This window comes from Malus sylvestris, chromosome 10, assembly GCF_916048215.2.
Source record: "Malus sylvestris chromosome 10, drMalSylv7.2, whole genome shotgun sequence".
Classification (NCBI taxonomy): Eukaryota; Viridiplantae; Streptophyta; class Magnoliopsida; order Rosales; family Rosaceae; genus Malus; species Malus sylvestris.
The window spans coordinates 18,173,040-18,194,463 of NC_062269.1; the positions used below are offsets into that span (position 1 = coordinate 18,173,040).

General features: G+C 38.1%; 1 protein-coding gene and 2 long non-coding RNA genes across 14 annotated transcripts in view; 2 read left to right on the forward strand and 1 right to left on the reverse strand.

Annotated features, from left to right (window-relative positions):
* Positions 1-3,475: 3,475 nt before the first annotated feature.
* Positions 3,476-4,555, forward strand: LOC126584717 (uncharacterized). Its single transcript, XR_007610098.1, has 2 exons — positions 3,476-3,923; positions 3,960-4,555. It is a non-coding gene; the product is annotated as an uncharacterized LOC126584717 (long non-coding RNA).
* Positions 4,556-8,353: 3,798 nt separating this feature from the next.
* LOC126586988 (homeobox protein HAT3.1-like) lies at positions 8,354-20,868 on the reverse strand. 12 transcript variants are annotated; one of them, XR_007610948.1, is made up of 12 exons: positions 20,617-20,868; positions 20,366-20,530; positions 18,145-19,831; positions 17,713-17,878; positions 17,366-17,489; positions 17,184-17,296; positions 16,516-17,091; positions 15,523-15,894; positions 14,297-14,386; positions 13,879-14,197; positions 13,675-13,785; positions 8,354-8,635 (listed from the first exon to the last, which is right to left on the reverse strand). XR_007610948.1 is itself a non-coding variant. In XM_050251960.1 (11 exons), the coding sequence occupies exons 3-11, from the start codon at positions 19,542-19,544 to the stop codon at positions 13,745-13,747; spliced, it is 3,201 nt and encodes a 1,066-aa protein (XP_050107917.1). In that variant the 5' UTR covers positions 19,545-19,831; positions 20,366-20,530; positions 20,617-20,868; the 3' UTR covers positions 13,590-13,744. The 12 variants fall into 12 exon arrangements, 6 of the variants coding, with proteins under 6 accessions (XP_050107917.1, XP_050107912.1, XP_050107915.1 ...); XR_007610947.1 differs by having other exon boundaries at positions 8,354-8,640; XR_007610946.1 differs by lacking the exon at positions 8,354-8,635 and adding an exon at positions 13,056-13,524.
* LOC126586994 (uncharacterized) overlaps positions 9,489-21,424 on the forward strand; it is a 32,433-nt gene continuing 20,497 nt past the window's right edge. Inside the window, exons 1-5 of the long non-coding RNA XR_007610953.1 lie at positions 9,489-9,604; positions 9,688-9,847; positions 9,953-10,021; positions 10,752-10,810; positions 11,898-12,091. This is a non-coding gene — a long non-coding RNA (uncharacterized LOC126586994). The remainder of the gene's footprint in view (positions 9,605-9,687; positions 9,848-9,952; positions 10,022-10,751; positions 10,811-11,897; positions 12,092-21,424) is intronic.

Consider the following 21,424-nt stretch of genomic DNA (forward strand, 5'->3'; position numbering starts at 1 on the left):
GTGTTGTAACATGATCGTGCACTAAGTTGATCTCCTCTGATGTAACCATTTTCATAGGGGTTTGGAAATTTCATCAACAACATACATGTGAATACTATAGCCTTGAGATCATTGATGCCTGTGCGTACCAAGATCAGCTCCTCGGGTACCACATATAACTTTGCCAAAGATCTCTGACAAAGTTAAAACACGTAAAGCTTGCAGCTCCCACTACATTGCTATAACCAAGAAGGGTAAAGGAATAGCACTACTACTTGTTGTTAGGGAGACTTCTATATATGTCGACCTCTATCCTCCACAGCCAGGCAGACCTGCAAATAAAAAAAATGCTTAACTGTTCTTCACATCCGAGAAGGCACTCTCAGTAGAGTCTCTCGAAATACTCAGCTTCTTTTCCCATCGATAATACCTCTGCAAACAAGCCGTACCAGAACAAGAGTATCTCATATCATCAGGGTTAAAAGTAAGAGTATCCCATATCATGTTTTTTCCCTGTCTTTTCCTTTGGCCTTGTTCTTACCTACAAGACAAGAAGAAAGAGAGCAATCAGTTAGCACTTGGAATCAAGCTTCCAGTCAGGAACTGACTACCTAGAACCCCTTGTCTGATTACTTACCTGGTATTGCTCTCAAGTACTCATCTTCAACATCTTATGCTTCTAGAGAAGATATTACATCTGCCTGAGGAACAAATAGGGCAAGTGAGAAGGATACAAAGAAACATATGGAGACAAGCGTAACAGAACACGTGCCAATACATCCACTACTTTGTCAACAGCAAAAGTATCCCATATCATCAGGGTCGAACATACTCTATATTTGATGGACTTGTTTTGACCTTCAAATTCTTAAGTCGGCTTTATACTCTAGAGGAAACCAGAAAACCCTCCAGCCTAGTTCAAGAATAAGTATGTGGAAAGTTACTTCTTCAAAAGCAAAAGTATCTCATATCATCTATTCTCCATTTGCTTCTCCTTATCCTTGTTGTTGTTTACGACATAAGGAGAAGAAGAACAATTAACCGGAAGCCGAAGTCGAACCTCCGATCTAGGTTGCTTGCTTGGAAGTCTGATTGCTTACCTTGTTTGTTACCTCCTTCGGCAAATCTCCTAACTCGGCGACTTGGGGGACTCCTACTATAGGGTTTGTATCGCACTACCAAGCTCGAAACTACAAGTAAGCTTCATCTGAAATTGATACATTACCTTGTGCATCTTCATCGGTTAAAGATACCATCATTGGATGGAGGAAAAGTACTTTCAGAGAAGATGTCACATCTACATATGAGACAGATAAGGCAAGTGAAAATGATACCACACTTCGGTACTTAGAAGTTTTGTGATTACTCAATGGCTTGGATCTTGCAAGTCCTCAACCGAGGAGCTTCCCTCACTTGGGAACTTAAGGGAGCACTGTTTGTACTATACTTGACCAATCCCGAAACTACTGAGCATCGATCAACGTTATACTGTCAAGGACCCAGAAGAGTTTCCCTCCAACCAAGAGGCCAATCACAGCGCGACACGTGTCGACATCAGAAACCAATCATAGCGCGACACGTGTCAACATCAGAAGCCAATCACAACACGACACATATCAATCTCAGAATGAAACTAGAAACTCTCTTCTATAAATAGAGATCATTCTCTCACAATATTTCCTAATGTGATTTGTACTAAATCATTCACTAATACTCACTAAAGGAGAGCATAAACCCTTCACAATTAATGAGAACTCCTCTACTCCGTGGACGTAGCCAATCTGGGTGAACCACGTACATCTTGTATTTGCTTCCTTGTCCTTATCCATTTACATATTTATCCACACTAGTGACTGGAGCAATCTAGTAAAGGTCACAAACTTAACACTTTCTGTTGTACCAAAGTCCCCACTGACTTTGTGCATCAACAACCTACTTTTCAAGTAATGAATTTCGTATTGAAATGCAGACGCTTCATATATTTTGATTCCTTATATGTTAGTAATATAGAGCACGTATTTCTAAATTCTTCTTTGAATAAGTAAACTTGTTATAAATTTTAGGAAACTTTCATGAAAATGGCTTGAGTTAAGTTTATTTTAACCTAAAATCATGCTATAACTTTATTTAATAAAAAAGAATTAAATATTAATAAAAAAAACCATTAAACTTTTAATAAAAACGACAAAAGAACTTAAATTTTAATGAAAATGACACAATTTTAATATAAAAAAATTAAAAAAAACAAGACTTAACGCGCGGGACCCACACATCCATCACAAACACTGTTTATGAAATTGAACACTATTTATGAAACTGAACACTATTTATGAAAACGGTACTACACTATATATTGGTCCAGTTTCATAAATAATGTCCAGTTCTTGGTCTACTTTTATAAATAGTGCCTAGTTATTAGTCATGTCTCATAAATAGTGCCTAGTTATTGGGTCAAGTTTTATAAATATTGTATAGTAATAGTACAGTTTCATAAATAGTGGCTCTTTCTTGGTTCGGTTTCATAAATATTGCCTAGTTATTGGTCAACTTTCATAAATTCTGCCTAGTTCTTGATCACGTTTCATAAATAATGTCTAGTTATTGGTCTAGTTTCATAAATTGTTTCCACATATTGGTTTAGTCTTAGAAATAGTACGTAATTTTTTGTTTCGTTTCATAAATAGTGTCTACGTATTGGTCCAACTTCATCAATATTTACTTATTGATCCAGTTTCATAAATAGTGTTTACTTATTGGCCAAGTTTTATAAATAGTGTCTAATTCTTAGTTCAGTTTCATAAGGTTTGAAACTTAGACCTTGTTTGGTCCTGTAAAAACACCCATTGTGCCGACAACGATGAACCCAGAAGTGATCCTTCAAATCAAAACCTAGAGAAATTATGTTCTCAGTAATTATATCTAAAAAGCAGTTTTCAATTACCAAATTAAAATACTGGATATTATGTAAGTGGTGTGAAAATTTATTTTTTATGTTATTAATTTTTTAACACAAGAATCTCACCACTTGTATAGAGACATGTGGTGTATCATCCCGTGTTCCAGGTACATTGAAAAATCTCTCATCATCTTGACTACTATTAGGAAACAACACTACAAAAATAAAACCAGATAATGTAATTCAATTTGAAGAAAAAAAAATCTTGTAACGGGGAAAAATGAGAAGTGTGGAAGGAGGGTGGGTGTACGCGCGCCCATGATGCAAATCAAAATTGCAAGTATAAATGTCGTGACTTGATAAATAAGGTTGCACAAGGTACTTTTTAGTGTTTCATATGTCCATAATATATAATACATAATAAGGTATGTATGTAAATGATGTGTGTGTATGTGTGTGTGTGTAGAAAGAGAGAGAGAGTATAAATATATAGAAGCAGCAGGCAAATTAATGATGCACAAAGGAATTATATATACATAGAGAGAGAGAGAGAGAGAGAGAGAGAGAGAGAGAGAGAGAGAGAGAGAGAGAGAGAGAGAGAGTACAAATATATAGAAGCAGCAGGCATTTGATAATGATGAACAAAGGAATTTGATGAACCAAGCACCAATGAAGGAGGCGCACCGGTGCGCGTGTGATATATTTGTTTTTCTTTTTTCTTTCTCTTATCTTTATTGTTAAATAAAGTTATTAGTTGAATTTTTTGTTAAAATTTGAAGTTTTGAGACATTTTTTTGTTAGTTTTTCTTAAATTTAAACATTTAGTTTATACTATGAGATTTCTATTTAAGGTCATATTTTATTCTCGTTCAATAGTGTGTGAGTTATGTGAGAATATAATTTTGCCACCTAAGCTCATAATTATGTATGTTTTCCTTCTTTTTATTTTTTATTTTTTGACAAAAGGTAAGTTCATTACCAAGACAACATAATTACAAGACCGAGACCCAATTACAATATTCACACAACACAAAAGTAAACCTCCAAAGTAAAGCAAAAAAAAAAACCCAAAACCAAGTTCTAGGCCTAACACCAAAAAAACTAAAACAAACCCTAACAACTTGGAGCCTCCATCGTTGCCGGAACGCCTCCTACCCACCATCTCTGACCATCACCCCAATAGACGCTTGAGATTAGGCCAAACATGGTCCCCTAACTGGATGAAAAGAAAACACCAACATCCTCCAAAGAGCACCACCGAAATCTCCACCACAAATCGAAAGAGACATGCGAGAAGAACTAGCCCGCAAGTACCAGTGCCAACAAAGGCAAAGAGAAGGAGTAGGTGGTGTGAACACCCGAGCTGAAGCTCTATGCACTTTCTAAAGAGATTGCGAGAAATCCAGTTGAAGATTTGTGTGTGCAGATCCGGACGAGATCGATGAAAGGATTGACTTTACAAAGAAGGGTATGGAGCATATTGAACATGAAGGTGGGTGAAAAGGAGATTAGGCCAAAAGGACAGTGAAATCAGAAGAAAGCAGGGGTGATGGAAGAGACCAATCCAGCCAACAAACAGAGGAAAAAACAAATTGAGGGAGAAAGAAAGGGAAACAAAAGAAATGAGAAATGAAGGACTGCCACCGACCCTAGACAGAGCTAGGATCGGCAGCTGCAAAAGAGAGGATGAACGAAAATACACTCACATACCAATGAGAAACACTCTCAGGAAGAGAGAAAGGCTCTCACCAAACGGGAGAGAAAGGGCTAGCTAGCTGCAATATATGAATCGGGATACGCAACTATATTACAAAGAGTGTTGTTAGAGAGATCAAATTTTTAAACCAAATTTGCAAACCAATTGTCACAAATAGGAAATAAACACATTAATCAATATTTAAATACTAAACCAATCATCTTTAACCACATCATTTGGTTTACAAAATTTAATTTAGTTTAATTTAAAATTTTGATCTTCCTAACATCATCTTATTAGACAAATACAAACTGATAGACAATTAAAGCATAGCCCACAAGTTCTAAATCTAATAAGAGCATTGGACACCTAGCACTAGCAGGGTTAACTCTCAAGAAGCGTCTACAATGTGACACTTTTTGCGGGAGTTTTTAATGTTGTTTGATTCTTTGAAACATTAAAATAAAACTACTGTAGGAGCGGTAAACCCTCCAACAAAGATGATCTAAATACCAAAATATTTTTCAGCCTAATAGGAACGCCGTCAGAAACACCAAATATAATAATTCAATTGGTTAGAAATTTGAAAAAAAATATATAACTAATTATATTATAAATACAATGTAACGACCTGTCCCTATTTTTCATTGTGATTTCTTTTCCGTTGGTGGGAGTTGACGATTTTACCCATTTTTGGACAAAAGTGGAATCTGACGTGGAAGTGGTTTTTGGCTTTCAGTTTCATTTTCCTAGTTTCGTACTAAATTAGTACTCGTCGACACGAACGCGTGGACGCAAGTTAGACCCGAATTAGATTTGTAACGAGAAAGTTAGCTCTGTTAAAGTACATTAACTACGGACGAACGTACAAATTTATAGTGTCGGAAACATTGTCAAGAGGACATATTTTGTACATTTAAAATTGTACAAAATCCATCCCTTCCCTAATTGATGGATCCAGTCCTGTATCTTCAACAACAAATCAAATTATTCAATTTGATTTTCCACCAATCCCTCACCACCATTCATTTTTCCTAATTTTCTCCTTCGCCAATCAAGTGCCTTCCCTCGAATTTGGCACCAATCAACTCACTCCCTCACATCTCTCCACAACCAATCAAAAAATCAGAAAAGCTCTCTCGCTCTCTCATCTTTCTCTCTCTCACCTGAGAACCCTTTCTCTCTGCAACTCTCTCAACCGACGTCCAAACCACTCAAACGTGACTTGTAACCTACATATTTGAACTCCCCTCAACCCCACGAACACAACCGTGTAACCAGATCTCAATTTGGTTGAGGTGTGACTCACCAACTCAGAAGCTTCGACTCGGTGAGTTCTGGATTAACGATTTTTAGACCGGGTCATAATGTTTTTAGGACTTGGGGAGCTGCTAATCAACTTCCTAAGGGTTCTAGACTAGGTTTGGAAAGTGTTGACATCGAAACACAAGGTTTCAAGAAGTCTCAATTTTAGTTGTACCTTTCAAGGTTTTTTCAGGCCACCTCCATCCACTTTTTGGACTCCAAAAAGGTATAACGTGATTCTATTATTCATAAGCTTTGTTTATACCATATTTAGGGTCTCGTATTTAGATCTCGTACAAATACTCGGGGGACTTAAATGTAATTATGTGATAAAGGTAAGGGCAAATATGTAATAAGTGAGGAGTCCTTATTCTATAAAAGGACCCCTCACCCTCACAATTAGGGGAGGCCATTTCCTAGACCATCAGAGACCTCACTCTCCCCCTCAGAGGCTCTGAATATCTCTCCCTCACTTCTTAGATAAATACATAATCAGTGTGGACGTAGCCCAAACCTTGGGGTGAACCACAATACATCTTGTGTTACTTACATTTCATGCAGATTCACGGTTGGATTTACGTTGTTCTAAGACCTCCGGTTTTGTGCATCAACAAGCTTCATTTCAATATAAATTTTGTGAAAAATGGTTGAGAAATGAGCAAGTTGTGAAGCTGTTAAATTTTACCCAGAAATCGGCGAAAATTTCCAGATTTCGACGAAACTAGACGGCGACAGACGAGGCTCGTCGGAGAAGACAACGGAATATTCCGTCAAAGTTGACAAAATATTCTAACGGCGTCAGGTAACGCTTTTAACTTCCGTTAGTTATTTAACGTAATATTCCTGACGGACGTTAGCGTTTGGCCTATGCATGGTGGCTCGTATGACCGTGCCTTGGCTGGCACGTGAGGGCGTGTTCAGTGTCCAAAAATTATTCTGAAAATTTGTGTAGGCCCGTGATGTTGAGTAGATCGATTTCGTATATTTAAACCTTATGTTTGAACAATCTACGAAGATTTTATTTAAGTTTCCATATAGGTATTATTAAACGAATTAAATTAGTAATTTCACATTTAGGGGAAACATATCCCGAGGATATACGGGGTCAAACAATGCTCGAAGGCTTCGTTTCGACTGCGTTATATCTAAGTGGGCAGTTTACTTTTATATATATATATATATATATAGTTTCCACAATTGCATTTAAATGGATTTACGCCTATTATGCCATAATTTTAGTTTAGTTTGGTAAATGTGGCCTTGTGATTGGAATTATAAAATGGCTCTGGCATATTCATACGCATTTTACCTGCTTATATATATAGTAGCGGTGTGATATCCACACACCCCTTTTTACTTCTCCCACACCTTTTTGGTTTTCGGCCGTTGGATCGGATAAATTGAATAAGATCAACGAACAGAAATTAACAAGGGGTGTGTGAGAAGTAAAAAGGGGTGTGTGAGAAGTAAAAAGGGGTGTGTGGATAGCACATCCCATATAGTACTGTGGTAGAATACTAAAATGATTCTACAGGACGCGCGGGTAAATTTAGGTGAGTTTATTATATTGATTCGAATTGTATGGCATTCATATATTCATATAGTTAGCTCATCATTACTACACCCTGGTGTTAGTGCTCCCACCCGGGGCCAGGGCCAACCTTCACGTGTATGTTCACCTCTCGCACCGCATGCTCATCTTGGATCCAAGTTAAGTGCTAACTTGTTGTATAGGTCGCGTTAGGCGACTCCAACTTGTAGGTGACTACGCTTAGCACAAGCTTCACGTGATTGTTGTACTAGAGTGTATATTATTATTACACACACAGCCTGTCGGATAGGTCACGTTAGGTGACTCTGACTTGTGTGCTAGTATAGATTGATGAGCTATATGTGACTTCGACTTGCATGCTAGTATATTTGTCAAGCACATGCCTATATTTCTATTGTCGTGAATTATTCTTGTTGTGGCATATTTCTGATATATATTGTTGGCATACATTAAATCTTCATACTTATATGTAGTATGATTTTAAGGAAACTATACTTGTTTTACGGCAAGGGGTTAGTATGTTTGAAAATAAAGGTTTTCGTACAAAAAGTTGTTTTGTTGACCCACTCAACTTTGTTTTTCACCCCTCCAGGTTTAGTAGTTGTACTTATGTGTAAACGAGGATTCTGGCAAATCTCAGGAGATGGTTATCTTTAGTGGTAAAATCCTCATCCTATTTACTATACTGTCTTATGCTCTCACATCACGTGTAAAATGGGTTCAATCCCACTCACCTATGCACTCTTTTGATTAGGCACTTTTAGGTTTAAATTTATTCACATCCTTTTTCCACTACACTTCACTTTATAGCTTCGTCACCCTCCAGGTGTCAGCCAACACAACTCGATTTCGAAGTCCAAGTAAACATTGCAGGTTGGGGTGTGTCATACAATACTTGGTGTACTTGACCTTATTTTCAACACGCTGAAAAATTTCTCCTAAATATCATCACCTTATTAACATCATTATATAAATATATTTATACTAAATATGAAAGCCATATCATAATATCTACGAAATATCCGTAACATGTGAACAACATCTGCTAAATATGAACACTTTCGCCGATGAAGACGACGTCAATCAAGTATAAGATGTCAGAAGAGGCCCCAGATAAAAGACAAATCTTCAGGGCATCCATCTTGCGGTGACGGATTTTGTGTAAAGCAAGGTGCCCATGATCTCCATCGTCTCCACCATCTTGAATCTATTCTGTCGCGAACACATGCAAATATGTAAACTCAAGGCACTTAGTGATATTTTTATTTATTTATTTATAAGTAAGAAGTTTTAGGTTTAATTCACGCAAAAGACGAATTTAAACCATATTATTGCTAACTCATTGTGAAACTTAGCTCACTCTTCTACTCCTTAATGTAGATAATATTATTTGTTAAAAAAAAAAAAAAACGAAACCCACATCTTAGATCCCCACCATCCCAAATCTCGACTGCCACAACCATTGAAAACACTGACGCTATCATTAAAACCATCGTCACTCTGACTCAGAAGCCGCCGCCGCCACCACCACCACCGCAATTCAACAGTTTTGGGTTTTTCCAATCCGATTGTAAGCTAAACCTCATTGCCATTTGGTTCGTTGGTTTAGATCCAACGCCCAACGTTTAAACGCCGCACACATAAAAACATTGCCTCATATTACAGTTGTGCACACAAACTCAATTAGGGGTGGGTTCAAAAAACCGAAAACCGAAAAAAACCGAAAATCAAACCGAACCGAAACCGAAAAAACCGAACCGAAAGAAAAAACCGAACCGAATTGAAAAAACCGAACCGAACCGAATTCTTTTGGTTTGGTTCGGTTTTAGTGATTTAGAAACCGAATCAAACCGAACCGAACCGCGGGATTAAGGTGCATAAATGTGACATTAGTTTAACCTAAAGTTCTTAAACTAGTTTTAGGGTTTAAACTTAGAACAAGAATTTCATGAACATGTTAAAGTTTGAAAGTGGGATCCCCACATCCCTCAGAACCCTCCCCAATTCCCGTATACTGTCATTCACTCTCTCTCTCCCTCAGACCTCACTTTCTCTCTCCCTCTCCTTCGAACTCACACAGACTCCCACAAAACCACCCTAAATCTATACCAACGTCAAGTTTGAGACCACCATTGGAATCCTGAGGACTTCACGATCACGTTGGTATCCATTTCAGGTAAGTTTTGCTTCGGAAAACCCCTAGTTTCCAAGTTCCCGTGAAGAGCACTGTTCATGATCTTCGAATTGGCTTTGTTTTAGGTGAAACCAAGCTCACAGTGAGCTTAAGGAAGTCCCAAGGAAGCTCGGAGTGCTTCGTTGGAAGTTTTTGGACGTAAGAACACGGAGATCGACAAGTTCAAAGTTTGGCCGGAGCTTTCGAGGCTCTTTCCTGCGAATCCCCGGCGCGTTAGGAGTTGAGGTAGGTATCAATCTCTTCGTCTCGTCAAGTACTACAACTTTCCTTTTTGTTTCACTCAATTTCGTTGAGTATTGAAGAAGTTATACTCATTTGAAACTTACCCAGTTTCCGGCGACCTCCGAGGCTTTCGAGGAAGTTTCCGGCCAAATCACGGCGAACTAGGTGTTGTGAAAGGTACCATTATCTTTGTCTCTTCAAGGGCTACAACTTTCGTTTTTGAATCACTTGATTTCGTTGAGAAATGACAAAGTTATGGCAATTTGAAAAACTGCCCAGAAAACGGCCACCGGAAAAACCAGTCCGGCGACCCAAGGAAGAAGAAGGTGCGCGTGGAGGCGCGTGGACCCGTGCCTTCCTTGGCGCGTGGGGGCGCGTGCTACAGTAAAAATTATTTTAAAAATATGTCGACGTCCGTGACGTCGAGTAGATCACTGTGGTATATTCATATACCCAAATTGAACACCGTATGAGAAAGTTATTGAGGATTGTTGGTTAGGTGTTCAAATAACGTTTTATAATTTTCGCATTAGGTGAAAATGTGAATTGATGATCCGACCGTTGGATCGTCACCAAACTTTGATACGTTGTAATACGTAATATTTGAGGATTATAGGAACTTACGGATTGGGAATCCGATTTACGGATCTTCCGGAATTGGAGTTGTAAGTCCATAATATAAAATGTTAACCGTCACTTAGTTTTGGAAATTGACAGAGATCCAACCGTTGGATGGTGATGAAATTTTAGGATGTTGTCCTAGAGATATATTGTGGACCTCTGGAAGTTATGGATTTAAAAATCTGAGTGGCAGATCTTCCGGATCGATCTACGTAGGGACGTATTTTATATAAGTTATATATTCTATCGATATGAATTCTGAGGTTGGATTTGATTACTGTTCTAGGCGGCGATCGTCATGACGCCTTAATGTGTGGTGCTAGGGAGTTGTTGGACGAACTCCAGGTGAGTGGGCAGTTTTGTTTTCCGTATATATATATACTTGACGTTTTCCAGAAATTGAATTGAAATGAAAATATGTTTAAAATGAAATGCATATGAATTATGTGGAAAAACGGGAAGTGAAATACCATGCATAGAATTGATATGAAAAGTATATAGAAATGTGAGTTGAAATGCCATGCATGAATTAATATATGATGCATATGTATGAATTGGTGCGGTGGACGCACAGGTATGAATTAATATATGATGCATATGTATGAATTGGTGCGGTGGACGCACAGGTAAGAATTGATATATGATGCATATGTATGAATTGGTGCGGTGGACGCACAGGTAAGAATTGATATATGATGCATATGTATGAATTGGTGCGGTGGACGCACAGGTAAGAATTGATTTATGATGCATATGTATGAAATGGTGCGGTGGACGCACAGGTGAGTATTTATTTCTGTTATGATGATGTTGATGTATATTGAGCTCAAATCCTGCACCATAGTTTAGTGCTTATAGTATTCACCGCATCGCACGCTCGTCTTGGATCCAAGTAGATGCTAGTCGTACAGTCCACGCGGAGTGGGTACGACAGGCCAGTCGCGAGAGTGTTAGTGAGATTCCGACTGGTGGGTGACCTTAGATTATGTGCACAGATGATTTATGAGAAGCACTAGAGCGTAACTTATGTGCAGAAGGCCGGACAGGTCACGCGGAGTGACTCCGGCAGAGTGTGAGAGTGATAGATTTTGAGCTCTAGGTTCAACCGGGCTAAGAGAGGGCCTCCGGTTGATTACTTTATTGCACCTGATATGATTTATGTTGATGCATTCATACCTTATTACTGTTGAGATGATGTGGCATGGCATAATTAATATGAGAAATGTTGAGATGATGTGGCATGGCATAATTATGATGAAAATGTTGAGTTAATGAATTGAAGTATTGAGAATATATATGTATATTTATATTTTACATTTCTGGGAAAGTATACAGGTTTTACGGAGAGGGGTTACAACGTTTTGAGAAATGTTTGGATTTGGAAAAGAATTGTTTTACTGACCCACTCAATTTTGGTTTTACGCCCCTCCAGGTTCAGGAATCACAAAGGTGTGGTGACTACGAGGAATTTGACGGTGTTCTGACAGATTGGACAAAATTAGGACTCACCTTCGGGTGTATCAACTTATAAATTGTATCTTAAAGCTTCCGTACTGTGTAAATGGTTACGTCACTCTCACGTGACGGCCAGCATGCCCTCCTTCGGGATGGGGTGTGTCACAATGTGTTGCCAAACTTTAAGCTCAAAATATTAAAAAAAGGCTTATAAAAACTCTAAACCCTAACCTATTATTTCTCCCCCATATAAGGTTCCGGAACCAAACCTCTTCCCGAAGTACCTACATCCATCTCCATAGCACTGTCTACTTCTGCGCCAGCTTTCTTTTCCAAATCTACTCTCATATAACATGTAACATAATCCATAAACATTTATTTCGGATAGATTACTTGGGTAATTTGTGATGGAAAAGAATCCAACACACACTAAATAAATCCACCCACGCATTACCTTTACTAATCAAGTTGTCAACATGCAGTTACAAGCAAACAACACTGATCTTTGAACAACATCATACAATTTAACTTTTCTAAGTCATTTGTACGATTTTTGTGTGATTTTGTGTTGTGAGGTTGTTAGTTTGGACTTTGAAAGACTTGATTGATGATTTTAGTTCAACTTTAAATGTTTATTTTCATTGTCTTTGATTCTAGTTAGAATGTTTATGTTATGATTGTGTTGGATATGTTAAAATTTAAAATTTCAATGTTTTTCATTTTTTGAAAAAAAATAAAAACAAAAAACCGAAACCGAACCGGAAAAAACCGAACCGAAAAAAAAACCGAACCAAAAAAAACCGAAAAAAAATTGAACCGAACCGAACCGAAATTTCGGTTTGGTTTCGGTTTTGGCAAAAAACTGAACCGATGTAAACCGAACCCACCCCTACACTCAATTGTCTTTCAGGAGGAGTCAGGACCAATGATTAAAGTCCATAAGCATAAGTTCCAAATTTATAAATACCAAGTGAGTTTTTAAAATACGCTAGGACGGCGAGCTAGAGTCTAGGCAAATTTAAGTAAATTGATTATATGTATAAATAAATTGTATATTTATACTAAAAAAAACACACATAATTGTATTAATTGCAAAATAAAATTACATATAAATTATAAAGTATTAGAAACATGAGAAACAAACATATAAAGCGTCCATCGAAGTATTCAATAAGTATCTTACATTTTGTCGAAAAATTAAAATGCAAAATGAGAGTTTTCAATTTTCTGTTTCAATGAGAGTCACAATCTAAGTGAATTTAGATGGGCTAGACGGACGCCTAAGCAGGTTTAAGCGCACTTTCTTAATTTTCAAACACCTAGGGATTAATTGAGACGATGGCCCGCCAGCTAGTGCCTAGGCTGCGCAAGGCGGGGATTTTTAGATCAATGCCATCAAGGATCAAGTTTAATCAAGTAATTGACTTCATCACATTACTAAATGCTAAACAAAGGAGTAAGGGCGAGTTTGTACTAAACTCCGTAACACGAGTCGAGCCAAGCCAAGCAAAGCGTAAACTTGAGCTCTTTCCACAAACAAGCCAGGCTTAAACTCATCCGTTCCAAACTTAAGCACCTCGTCATTTTTCATTGAAATAAGAGTCCTTCAGGTTATAGGAAAGGAAAACAAAAATTCACAAATGGAACACCGGTAAGAAGACGGGAGCTGTTTGATAGCAAGAACAACAATTCAGTAATTAAAATTCACAAACTCATTATACATAAGTATAGGGGAGCAATTTCTTCTGACTCACCCGAAACAGGAAACAACCCAAGCTCATCACCAAGGTACATGAAAAATTGGCCAACTTCTTGGATTATCCTTCAGGATTTTGCCAGATTTTCTCGCCGCACATGAGATCTCTCTTGCAAGGCGTAAATGGTTAAAATTATTCTCCTACAAGACCAAAATTTGAATCAAGCAATTGATTTCCTTCGTCTAGTCATAAGTCGGGTACCTTTTCTATTAGTTTCTGGTGTCTCGTTTTCTGGATCAAGATCATCTGATTTACGCTCCCTCTTTCTATTGTTTGGAGAAATAGCCTTTCGTTTACTGCTTTTCGGAGTCACCAATTCACTATCTTTCATATCCCTGCTGGAGGAACCTGTCATAGGATCATCTGTCCTGGGTAACTCCTTGTTTTGAGCTCCAAAAGTTGTACCATCTTGTTCAAGTTGTTTTCCATTTGTTTGAGGCAAGGGCGTGCCATTTCCTGCAGCACTCTTATCCACACTCACTTTCAAACAGTGGCGAGCGTTTTCAAACCATTTGCTTACCTGCAATAATAGACCAGGTTAAAGAAATTATGATATCATGTTAACACATTTATAAAATTAAGGGAACTTGTAATACTGATGCCAAGAAAACAGTCTGACCTGCTTAGCCATTATTCCTAGTTCTTGGGCCAGACTTTCCTTCATAGATCGGTCTGGATAGTGGTTTTCCTTGAACGATTTGGATAGTCGCTGAAATAACAGTTAACAATCGTTTCAAATAACCTCTATGATTTTGGCAAATAAATAATAAATAAATAACCTTTATGATATTCTTTTCTTCACAAAGAGAAAGAGAGGGAGGGAGCTTCGAAATCATAGAATAGGGTAATTTTCTCTTGCTAGATACCATTTTATGTTGTTTGATTGTCAATCTAGACTACACATTTTGACAAGATTAAACCTGATAAGATAAACTAAACACAATTTGTAGTACATCCTGAAATTTACGTCCAATCTTTCATTCAGACGCATTTGCCAGTTGCCTGGCTCCCGAGGCTGGTTGACCAACGATGTTTTCTTTACTCTCAATTGACTGACACAGGTTTCTCACCTAGAGTTTAGGTTTAAACTTTTTAAGTTTTGCTACATTTGAGTTCTTAACACTCGAGTTCTGAGTAGTGATGCAAATCTTCAGTGTTCGAACCTAAAATCTAAGCTCGTATGGATACTCTACACCTTAAACTAAGCAACACTGTCAAGAATGGGATCTTAAATTGGATACCATTGCTCAAATTTGTTGCTGTCAGTTGACAGGTGTAAGCCAAATGAAATGCAGAGATTGACATTTGGATAAGAGTATAATATATGTATGTGCATGTGCATGTACACACAAGAACAATATACACAAACACAAAAATTTCAAATAGGAGCTAACTGCATGCAGATGAAAGATGGACCAATCGACCAGTGGCCCCCGTTCAGTACCATAAGTAACCATCTTTTACAGCCTGCGTTTTATTAATTTTTGAACTCGTTCTCTAAATGCTTAATTCCTTTAAGGTGGAGAACTGCCATCTAGAGCTTGGATTTTTTTGTCTTATCATCAGGTTGATAACATTATAGTTTAATGTGTTGAATCTGTTGATCCATCAACATGGAAGCATATCAACAGACGAGGTTAATGACAATTTTGGTTAACCATACAACTGGACTCTGCAAACACATAAGAGTTGCACAAACAATTGTGACAGCTTACTTACATAGGAAAAAAAAACTAGACTAACGGAACCAAGGATAAGATGTTACAATATAAGAAAGGGGGAAAAAAAGGACAAGTTTCGACTTCATATGCTAGAAAGAGTTAGAAAAAACTTGGACCATAATACCTGAGTTACAGCTTCCCCAAGTTTTCGATATGTTGATCTTGACGATCCACCTTTCTCACTAGTAGAAGCGGACTGAGTGGAGCCGTTACGTGATTTGTTTGACAAATTACTTGTATCTTCAACCTTTGACTTTCGACGAGCTCTCTTAGGAGTATTTTTATTTCCACGAGGAGCCCTTTTAGGAGTATTCTCATTCTCATCTAGATCATGTTTTATATCGTTTGTGATCACTCCATTGTTAATGTTTGACGAGTCTCCATTTGGTGACACCATAGGAGCTTGTCCAGTACCTTTCTTCCTTTTCCTCGGTGCAGCAGTATCATTCCACTCTTCATCATCACTTGAATCAGTAGGAACATTTCCATATGTCTCCTTTAGAATTCGTGGTAAATAGAGCAAACATAAGCAAGCTAGTGACTGAAATAAAACAAGAATAAAAGAGAAACATGGTAGATCTACGATACACAGTACTGAACTACTGATAACCTAGCTATAGAATAATGCATTTGATCTTTCAAGCACAGTACAAACATTACCAACAAGGGAATGAAACACAGAGACGGGAGTTAAAATTTATAACCTATTCAGACTGCATAATAGATTTCAGTCACTTATTATTTAACTTTTTAAGGTAAAGGGCCATGGATTTTAAAGCACTGAACACTACCAGTCATTATTACAGGAGTCTAAATTTTCAGATTCACGTGTAGTTTGTAACACCAACTACACCACAACCAAATCTTAAAGTTAGAGGAAGAAAAGAAACCCTGAATGCTTGAAAGGACACAGTTTTAACAATCAAAGTTGTGAGGCCTAAAGTGTCAATTATTACTACGTCTAAGGGAGAAAAGATCGTATTCTCCAATTCAAAATAACCAAGCATACTGGGAAACTTGTGGAGTAGAAATAAATACCATACTACGATATTATAGAAGGCAACAAGTGCAGGTGGTATAATCATAGAATCAAGATGCACTTAGAAAAGACACTCACATCATGCAGCTTTTTGTAGTCCAACCTTTCTATGTGCCTTTTCCCAGAAACAGGAGCTGCACCACCTTGGCCAGGACCCGACTCTAATAAAGATAATACCTCATCTTTTAAAGGTTGTTTCTTTTGCCCACGTCTAGAACTTTGTTTGCTGGAGCCTCTACGAGGCCCACTTTCGTCCAATGGCGTTGACTTGGGACCTTCAACATCTTCAGCAGATATATTATTGTCGTCAAGAGCAGCTCCTAGATCCTCAGAGTCAGATGTAAAATCAGAACTTGAACTTTCCTTCTTATCATCCTCAATGACTTCAGGAGCATCAGGATTATAGTCATCATCTTCTGAATCATCAGAAGGAAGTCCTAAGTACTGCTCGTCATTATTTTTTGGAGTATCAAGTCCATCAGATGCAGATGCATATTCAGATTCATCAGAGCTTGATTCTTCTCCCGGAACTTCATCATTTGTTTCTGGACCATCAGGGTCATAATCATTATCATCAGAATCATCTGATGGAAGTCCATGGGAGTGATCCTGATTATGTCCTGATGCTGCGGCAGCCGCTTCGGGAAATACCTTCTGCACATGAAATAGGAGTGTGAAAAGAGACCAGAGTGTTTAAGCCAAAAAACAAAGAGAAAAAAGAAAGCATAACAGCTTTTGGCATTGACCTCCCAGCTGTCAGTGACAGAAAGATTTGTTCCTTGAGAGTCATTAAGCAAATCAAAGCAATCAACTTTGCAGTCACATCCAGGGCATAGCCAACCCTCGTCGTCAGGTGGAACTGCCAAATGAATAATTAAGCAACTAAGCATAATAAGTAACAAAAAACAAGGGAGTGCTTGGACATTACTGTCTTCACTTAAGAGTGGTGGTTCTAAACAGAACTGGTGGAACCCACGGTCACAAGCACCATCACAGAGTATAATATCATTCTGAAGAGAAACGTCTTTGGATCCGCATTTTGCACAGAATATCTGCCCAATGATATAAGTTTTAAAACACAGTTACACCTTATGTGCGAAACAGAAAGAATCACAATCAGAACCCATACGTAAAAAGCACAAATTGAAAAACATAACAGTATTGTCATGCGACTCATGCCAGAGGAAAAGTAAATCAGACGATAAATCATGACAAAGAAGATAAATATAATTTTCTTAACAAGTGGAACAACTTAAAATTGAAGAATTCTCCTACATCCTCACTGTCAATCTGTCCTTCGGAATCAAATAAAGATTCTGGAAACATTCCTTCAGAACATAGCAAATCAAGATGTTGAAATAGATCTCTTATCTTCAACTTGCGTCGAAGTATCTCAAAAGTCGCTCTTTGAAGCTCCTTCTCTGGCTTCAGCTTTTCTAGGCTGCAAAATTACAAAAGCAGTCAGAACTCAGAACTCAGAACCCAAAGCCAAAGATATTACTCACCATAAAAAGTAGAAAATTAAACATGACCAAATTGCCGACAACAAAAAAGCCATACCACAAGACCTCATGTATTAAAAAAAAGATCTTTCTGAAACACAAATATCTAAATCCTCTAGCATCTGATAAGTAAAGAAACCAACTAGACATCAAAGTTACAAATGACTCTCTTCATAAAGAAAACGATATAGGAGAACTTATGCACCTGGATCCTTTCCAACCTTCACCGGAGTAAGCATCAATCAGAGATTTCTCATAGCTTATCCGGTTCAGCAAATATCTCAGATGTTTCCTGACTCTTGAAAATTCATCATCAATGACTCTATTCCGTTGGCTCTGCTTTCTCTTCTTCCTTCTTTTATGTTCAACATTACTTACATTTGCAACGCTATTACTTGATTCAAGAGTTGCATTATTACTTAATTTAGGATCTCTAGGCTTCTCCCCTGTCTTTGAGCGCAGAACTCTGTCACTGCCAAGGGAAGATTTTGACATATATTTCTTCTTTCTTGATTTTGGATTTTGCTTATCCTTGGGTCCATTCTTAGATGGCATTTCTGTCTTTTCAAGACTAAAATTTTGGGTCACATCTTCTGGAAGTGGTTCCATTTCTTTATCATTAGGAGGACTCTTGCCTGCGTCTTCAATGGGTAGTTCCAAATGTCCAGTAGGAGCATCCTGGGTCACAGCTTCAATACAAGACCTCGATTGTTCAAAAAAAATAGAGCTGGGTGCTGCTTGGGTACTTGTAACTTCATTATTATGAGCAGGTACAGAGTCAAGCTGATCTTTTTGTGTTTCTGATTCGCTATGTACACTTCCACACGCAAATTCATTGGTCACCTGTAATGTAATTTGGTTAGAGCATGAAACTTTGCCAGTCTGACAAGTCTTTGACAGATCTTCAGGAGGCAATCCTGCTTGTTTGTTAAGAGAAGTCATGTTCACATTTTCACTAGATGACTGCAAATGTTCATTGCTACCACAAATGGGTACTTGATCATTTTGTACACGATCTGAGGCAGAAGGATGCTTTTCTTCAGCTAGTTCACCAGATGAAGTTCCAAAAGCACAATAACTTTCCTGTTCCAACGGCATTTGTTCAGAGCACGAAGTTTTATTGGTCAGGTTGTTCACACCCAGATCTTCACAAGGCATTTCCATTTGATCAATAAGAGAATTCTTGCTCACATTTTCAGAAAATGATCGCAGTTGGTCCTTCATGGTACAGGGAGACACTGCAGTTATGGTTTGTAATGATTCATCTTGTTTGTGTCCCGAACTGGAATGAGATCCCTGTGTTGCAAAAACACTTTCAGCTCCTCTTTGACTACTCTTGCTCACATCTTCAGAAGGCTGTCCCAATTGTTCAAGATGAGAATTCTCGGTCACATTTTCAGATAATGACTCTGACTGTCCACCGGCATTGCAGATTTCCCGTAGCTCATTACGAACAATGGCGCAGCCAATGTTTTGTTTTGCTGGTTCACTACAATGACTTTCAGAACCAATTTCATGTATCTGTTCTGATGTACCTTCTTGGCATTTTGTTGCATGACTGCTATCACGTTCTGGAGGAATATCCAGTTGTGTAGCATCAGCCATATTAAGATGATAAGAAAATCCACAGATAAGTATCAGTAACTCTGTCTGTTTGATACCCTGTGAAGAAATTGGTTTTATTTTTCTGAGGACTCGGCGTAGCAATGCTATTCAAATATCTAATTAGGATAATAACTGACCAATACCTCTTTCCACTCTGCTACCCGATCATATTTAACAAATAAAAAATCTTCAACATACAATGCACCTCACCCAAAAATGACAATGCAAATACAATTTCCAACCATACAAAGACTCTCGATGTTGTTGCATTGAATGAAACCAGACGCCTGCAAGCAAGATTAAAAGATTATAAGATTGCTATTTGGACACCAAGCATACCACCCCACCCTCATTAATAGAGGGCGAAAAGAGAACAAGATAAAGATGTTTCTCATCCTCTTGACAAAAGGTTGAATTAGACACGGGTACCCCGTAACATACCAGTGAAAAAAATTGTACTTGAGTATGTAGGAATGGGGGAGTACAAGGCAGAAAGTAAAAGGAAATAAGTAGTGATGAAAGAGTTTGGCGGAACATAAACTAGCTACGCAATGCAACACCCTCCACACAGATCATGAGAACAAGGATTCCACTGAAACTCCAAAAAGATCTTGTATTGCAGTAAAGATTACGCAACCTAGATAATCGTAGCCTCTGATCCATTGTCCTAAAATTTTCTAGCGTGAGCTTATTCGGCACCACAAAACTCGCCGAGTGTGTACATACTAAATGCATCTTGCCTATATCTAATTTAACGACAACATTGTTAGAGAACAACTATTTATTAGAGAATAAAAAAATAAATAAATGTTTCTTTCTACCTCAACCTCTGTTTGGTAGCCAAGAAACGCCGAGAAAATAACGAAAACAAAACTGCTTCCAACTTATCCGCAGCTGAGCTCAATTCTTCCCCCACCGAAACTCAGTGAGTTCAGGCAACTTCTCCAACAATAACCAAAATTGGAGAAGAAGAACAACAACAAGACCTAAAGCATGAAGCTAATTTCTCAGAAACCTAATTTTTCAAAAAATAATAATTAAAGTAAAAAAGTAAATTAAGCTAAAAAGTTACCTGGTGAATCTAGTGGTTTCCCCCACTGCGGAGAGGGAAGGAGGAGAGAGAGGGGGAGGGAGGGAGGGAGGAGGTTGGGATGGGAAGGGAATTGGATCTGTGTTGTGTGGTTGTGCGCGGTCCCGAGAGTTGCTGACGCCGCCGAGGGAAAAGAAACGGTTCCCACTAAACACAGCCGTCTATAAATCTGGGCCACCGTTGCGCGCTCGCGCTCGCTCTCTCTCTCTCTCTCTCTCTCTCTCTCTCTCTTTCTCTCTCTCTGCTATTTTGTGCTTGCGGTGTGTTTGTGCCGTGCACTAAGTGGGCTGGGCCTTGATGAATAGAGAAAAATATTTGCTTAGGTTGCAGCTGTAGACTGCTATGAATGTGGTTACTTGATTAGGCCCAAAACCAAGCAGTGTATGGCTTTCCACCACAACTTACTCAACTTACTTATTCATATATGATCTTCAACCGAATGAACTAAACATAATCCCTCAATAATTTATTAGTTTTAGTTTATACTTTAAATTTATTGGTTAGTTTAATTAAACTACCGTTTGATGCTTTTAAATCTAGATATTGAATTTGAATCAATTATTGCAACTGATGAGCTGGTCCCCAAAAAAAGGCTAAGCCGAGGGCTACATTTGACTAGTCTAATGCATTTTTGGCCAAATAATGATATGTTGGGCTCCACAAAATTGTAGTCTAGTCATCGATTGGAGATTAGTTTTTGGATAAATCAAACCATTTATTTACTTTTGAACCTGTAGCCCTCTCCATTGAAGATGGTAAAATACAACGTGGTGAAGTAAAGAGTTTGGGT

What these genes read in the sequence shown, in the direction of transcription:
- LOC126586988 (XM_050251959.1), bottom strand. Translation starts at nt 19,544, where the DNA reads ATGGCTGATGCTACACAACTGGATATTCCTCCAGAACGTGATAGCAGT. An exon ending in CTGTCACTGACAGCTGGGAG is followed by an intron (nt 17,092 to 17,183) that starts GTCAATGCCAAA and finishes TTTCATGTGCAG; the next exon opens with AAGGTATTTCCCGAAGCGGC. An exon ending in TTGGGGAAGCTGTAACTCAG is followed by an intron (nt 14,387 to 15,522) that starts GTATTATGGTCC and finishes CTGTTATTTCAG; the next exon opens with CGACTATCCAAATCGTTCAA.